The sequence below is a fragment of the Syzygium oleosum genome, unplaced genomic scaffold (assembly GCF_021117445.2).
Source record: "Syzygium oleosum isolate NSW1041296 unplaced genomic scaffold, Sole_v2.1 Sole_v2.08, whole genome shotgun sequence".
Taxonomy (NCBI): domain Eukaryota; kingdom Viridiplantae; phylum Streptophyta; class Magnoliopsida; order Myrtales; family Myrtaceae; genus Syzygium; species Syzygium oleosum.
In genome coordinates this window covers 3,336,182-3,340,674 of record NW_026607492.1, presented here as the reverse complement: position 1 = coordinate 3,340,674, position 4,493 = coordinate 3,336,182, and the positions used below count along the sequence as shown (strand labels likewise).

Sequence of the window (4,493 nt, the reverse complement as noted above, 5' to 3'; positions counted from 1 at the left end):
GTCAATACAAAACTGGTGGATCTAAGTTTCCCCTGTCCGAGCGACCAAAAATATCTTAAGTTCTCTTATCTGCTGCAATATCTGTCAAGGAAAAAACAATGAAACCATCTATTTTATTGATTTTGGTCGATCGATCCTGCATGTTAATCGAATCGAAGACATCAAGTCCCATTTTGATTCGGACGACACGCCGCTTGCATCGATTATGTTCTGTGGCCACGAAAATTTGGACCGGTTAAGACCAGAGAGATACAGGTGGTTTTTTCTTTTTCTGGGATAGGTAAGTTTCAATATCATTTGCCCAGATTAGCCTTCTAGGTTTCGTTCATGTCCCACTCCCTTTTAGCTTTCTCAAAGGGAAGAAGTTTCCACCTACCCATGAGAAGCAAAGGCAAACTTGACCAGTTTTTAGCAGCCTCAGCTTCTAGCTGCTTGAATCTATGAAATGCAAAAGCGAGTCAAGTATCTGCAGATTGTAACATACGCTTGGCGCTGATTCCAAAATAAATGTAATTACAAGAACAGTGGAGAGAGAGAGAGAGAGAGAGCCTGCAAAAGGCAGCATCTTTAGACTACAACTTTGATGTACATTACAATAAAACTTGAGTACAATACAATTCTCACTTATTTTATAGCTCTCATTATTTCACATCTAGTACGTACATGAACTCACCAAATCACTATGCTGACAAAGAAAAAAGAGGCGCGCCCGCTTTTACTATCGACTAAACAAAAGAAGGGGGGAGGATCATCAGTTTGGAACTTATGCTGAGAAGTCTCTTTCACATCGAGAGATCGAGAGAGAGAGAGAAAGGGACGGGAAAGAATCGCGTTCCTTTTTCCTTCTCAGAATGGCTTCAACATAGATCCTCAGAAATGAGGACGGTGAATCGATAAGATCTTGGGGATCTCACAGCTGTTTTTTGACAAACCATTCGAGCACAACAGATGCTCACAACGCCAGTTGATGACCAAGCCTCCGAATTACCCGATTACGAGCTCTCTTGGAAGTTGAGTGATCGAGACATTGCGGCTGGATTTGCTTGTAACACAGAAGAAGCTTCGACCACATGGTTCTTTTCCTCACTCTTAGACCGGAAGGCCTTGAAGAGTACTCCCCTGCCAGCCGAATCAGAAGCTTCATTTTTTATCCCAAGCGTCGCCCATATTGAGCTCTTTGCAGCTTCTCCTGGATCATCAATCCTTAATGTCTTTGGAATCCACAAGGATCTCTCAGGATTAGCCTCCTTTTGTGGCTCCTCTTCAATGGAGTCGTTCGGTTTCACGATTTTCTCATCCCTAGAGTGTTTCCCCAGGGTCGGAGAATTGGGCCCGGAGCTCGTGGCACTGTGGTTCGGAGAAGTTGGCTGGGCAACCCAAGGAATGTTCCAAGCACCTGGCACACCGCAACTCCAATAAGCTGGCCCTGGGTAAAACGGCACGGCAAAACCAGGTGGACAGAAAGTCTGCGGGCCAGGGGATATCGGTGGGCTCCAGGGAGCAGAGTTCCATGCATAAGGCCACGGAGCCCCCGGAAAGCATGGTAGCTGAGGAGGAAAACCCTGACAATTCGGCATCACAATTTCTTTGGCTCCATTTTTACTCTTCGCATGGTTGGAATTCGCTGCGGTGGCTGAAGATCCATTCATATTCTCAACCCCGCTTCTCGCACTTCCACTAGGGGTTGGAATTATCACTCCTTCAGGTTTATGGAATCCATTTTTCCTGCAGTTATGCATGGCCTTATCAGCCAAATGCAAAACCGAAGCCATGGATTCACATAGAGGTGTATCTGATCCGAAGGTGAGGACAGTGCCATTAGGTTTCACTGGTGGGTGATGGACCCCGTTAGGGAAATCCGACCTTATGCTTTGCAGGGCTTCAGGAACGGCTAGATGACGGTAATGAGAAGCCGAGTGTTTGTTCTTGCGGCGACCAGCACCCACGGGAACATTCCTCATGGTCCCACCAGCTGTCCAGTATCTCTGGCAGTTCTTGCAGAAGTGTCGGGGCTGGTTCACGTTATAGTTGTTGTAGTAACAGAATTTGGTGTCCATGCTATTACATCGAGGGCAAGGAAGTATCTTGTCGGGTTTCTTGAGCACCTTCTCTTGCGAGTTGCTCGTGTCGCTCTGCTCCTCTTCTGATTTCGACGTCTTTGGAGTAGTGCTCTCCTTGTCGACTGATGGCGTCCTAGGGTTCTCATTTGTCATTGTCACCGATATTGTGTCCTGGTTTGTGCCTTCCTCGAGATTCACGAATTGGGCTCCATATTCCAGCTTGGTTATAGCTGATTTCTCATTCCGTGTTTCCTAAATAGAGAGAAAAACATCTGTTTACACACCATAACCAATTTTCTAATGTTCAAACCAAACACCTCCACTGCAACAGGGGAACAGGCCAAGAATGGCATGATAGCATTTATGGACACAACTTATTCCAATAGGAAGTCAACTCAAGGCATAGCCATACAAGCACTATACTTAAATCAGCAAAGGAACAAACTGTCTGTAAGATAGGCAATTGCTAAATTAAGCAAAAACTAGTGAATTGGATATTCTAGGCAATCTCCAATGGTGCAGATAATGAAATACAGTCAGGTGGTTTTCAGATTTATAAATGTTCTTATTTTTCTGCAATTCTTTTAGAAGTTGAATATGCAACAAGTAAATGGCAGACTTCATTGAAAGATTGGACTCGATGGGTTCTCATAAGGAATAAATAGATAAACGGAATCGAGGTCTTCGCCATGACAAGCGAATTTTAGAAAAAGATCGAGAAAAAGATAGAGCAATGATCCAACATGTAGCAGCATCCAGAACCCAGGTTATTAAGAGCAATCATCACAGACCCTTTTTGGGGTGTTTTAACAGAAGAACTGGCTGTGATTCGTCACGTCAAGGAATAAAAGAAAAAAGGAAGAAACCACGAGAGCTTAATCATATCGACTTCAGAACCTCCAAAAGTCTCCAGTTTATTTGTCTGAGAAGATTAAATTAGCGTTGAAAGAGATGATTGGAATTTTTGAACCATAGAGATCAGAGCCAGCTCACAAACATGAACTCGCACAGAGCATCCCAGCTATATTCAGCTGATCCTTACTCGCACAAAAAAGCAAAAGCCCCAAGCGCCAGGAAATCAACCTAAGCTTCTACTCGGTCCCCAAGCATCCACATACGGAAAGATCCACCAAAGAGAAAGAACCCCCCCACATGAACATCCTCGAACTTCCATAATGAATGCTCAGTTTCAACTCCTCATTCGAACAGACAAATCCCAGTTCATTCAGAATCAAGAACCCCCCCACCCATTTCAAGATTCATCATTTCCGCAAAGAAAAAAGAATCCAGGATCAATGCAAAAGGCATGTCAACCTAAGTCAAACAAGAAGAACGAAGCCCGACCCAATTCAAATTCTCAAAAACCGAGCACTGGGGGCATCCCCCAAAAACCAAAGAAAGACTCCGAAAACAGGGGAAAAGAAAAATCACGGATCAACCCGTACCTTGTCATCCCGGTCTCCTCCTTCCCCTTCTTCCTCCTCCTCCTCCTCTTCTACTTCATTGTTGCCCCCGCCTATATTCTCGTCAGGCGAGGGAGGAGGAGGAGGAGGATCTGCGCACGGAATCTGACCAGTGTCGACGGCCCCCGCCGCATCCCCAGGAGGAGGGACATCGGGCAAAGAGATCGTCTTCCCGAAGAGCTTGATCGCCGGGTCCTTTGCCTCCCCCGACATTTTTGGTCGCCCGAAAAACTCGTCCTTTTTCGAAGGAAAAGAGGTAAAAAAAAAAAAAAAAGAACAGACGAGATCCAACAAGAACAAAAAATGGCAACTTTTTAGAGAGAGAGATAGAGAGAGAAGGGAGGAAGGGGAGGAAGAGGAGTTGAGTGGACTCGGGGATCGTGGGTCTTTTGATCCGTTTAATGAGGTGGGGGTGCCACGTCACCGACTGGGGAGAATTCTGAGCCACAAGTTCCTTTGTGGCCTCCAAGGATCTCTTTCCCCCTTTTCTTTTTTGATGATTCTCCCTTTCAATCCTACTCAGCACTTTTCCGAGAGAATTTACCATCCCTTGCCCTCCAACCCCTATTCTTGTAAATTTTGCCCCCCGACTTCTGAACTTTGATATAATATTTAATATGATCTTTAAATTTTTAATTTATTTAATGTGATTTTTGAATTTTTTGTATATGTTCAAATTATTCCCGGACTACTTGAAAATGTCCGATGTTATCCTTCCAACATTAAACATCAGAGACCATATTGAACAAATTAAAAGTTTAGGGACCATATCGCATACTTGGTGAAAGTTCATAGACCATTTATGTCATTTTTCCTTTTTTAAATTGGTGACGGGGGTGTCACCCTTACCGTCGACCCCAGTCGAATTTTTTTTTTATCGCCGATTTGACCATGTAACCGCACGTGATTTGTCTTGGAAGGCAAATCGGTCATGTATCGTCTGTCTATGCAGGTGGGGAAAAAATGGGGA

The 4,493-nt window shown here is 44.5% G+C and overlaps 1 protein-coding gene across 1 annotated transcript; it reads right to left on the bottom strand.

Moving 5' to 3' along the window:
* Positions 1-566: 566 nt before the first annotated feature.
* LOC115686334 (cyclic dof factor 2) lies at positions 567-3,820 on the bottom strand. The gene is made up of 2 exons (XM_030611592.2): positions 3,506-3,820; positions 567-2,312 (listed from the first exon to the last, which is right to left on the bottom strand). Exons 1-2 carry the CDS (start codon positions 3,734-3,736, stop codon positions 993-995), a joined length of 1,551 nt encoding a protein of 516 aa, XP_030467452.2. The 5' UTR covers positions 3,737-3,820; the 3' UTR covers positions 567-992.
* Positions 3,821-4,493: the final 673 nt, after the last annotated feature.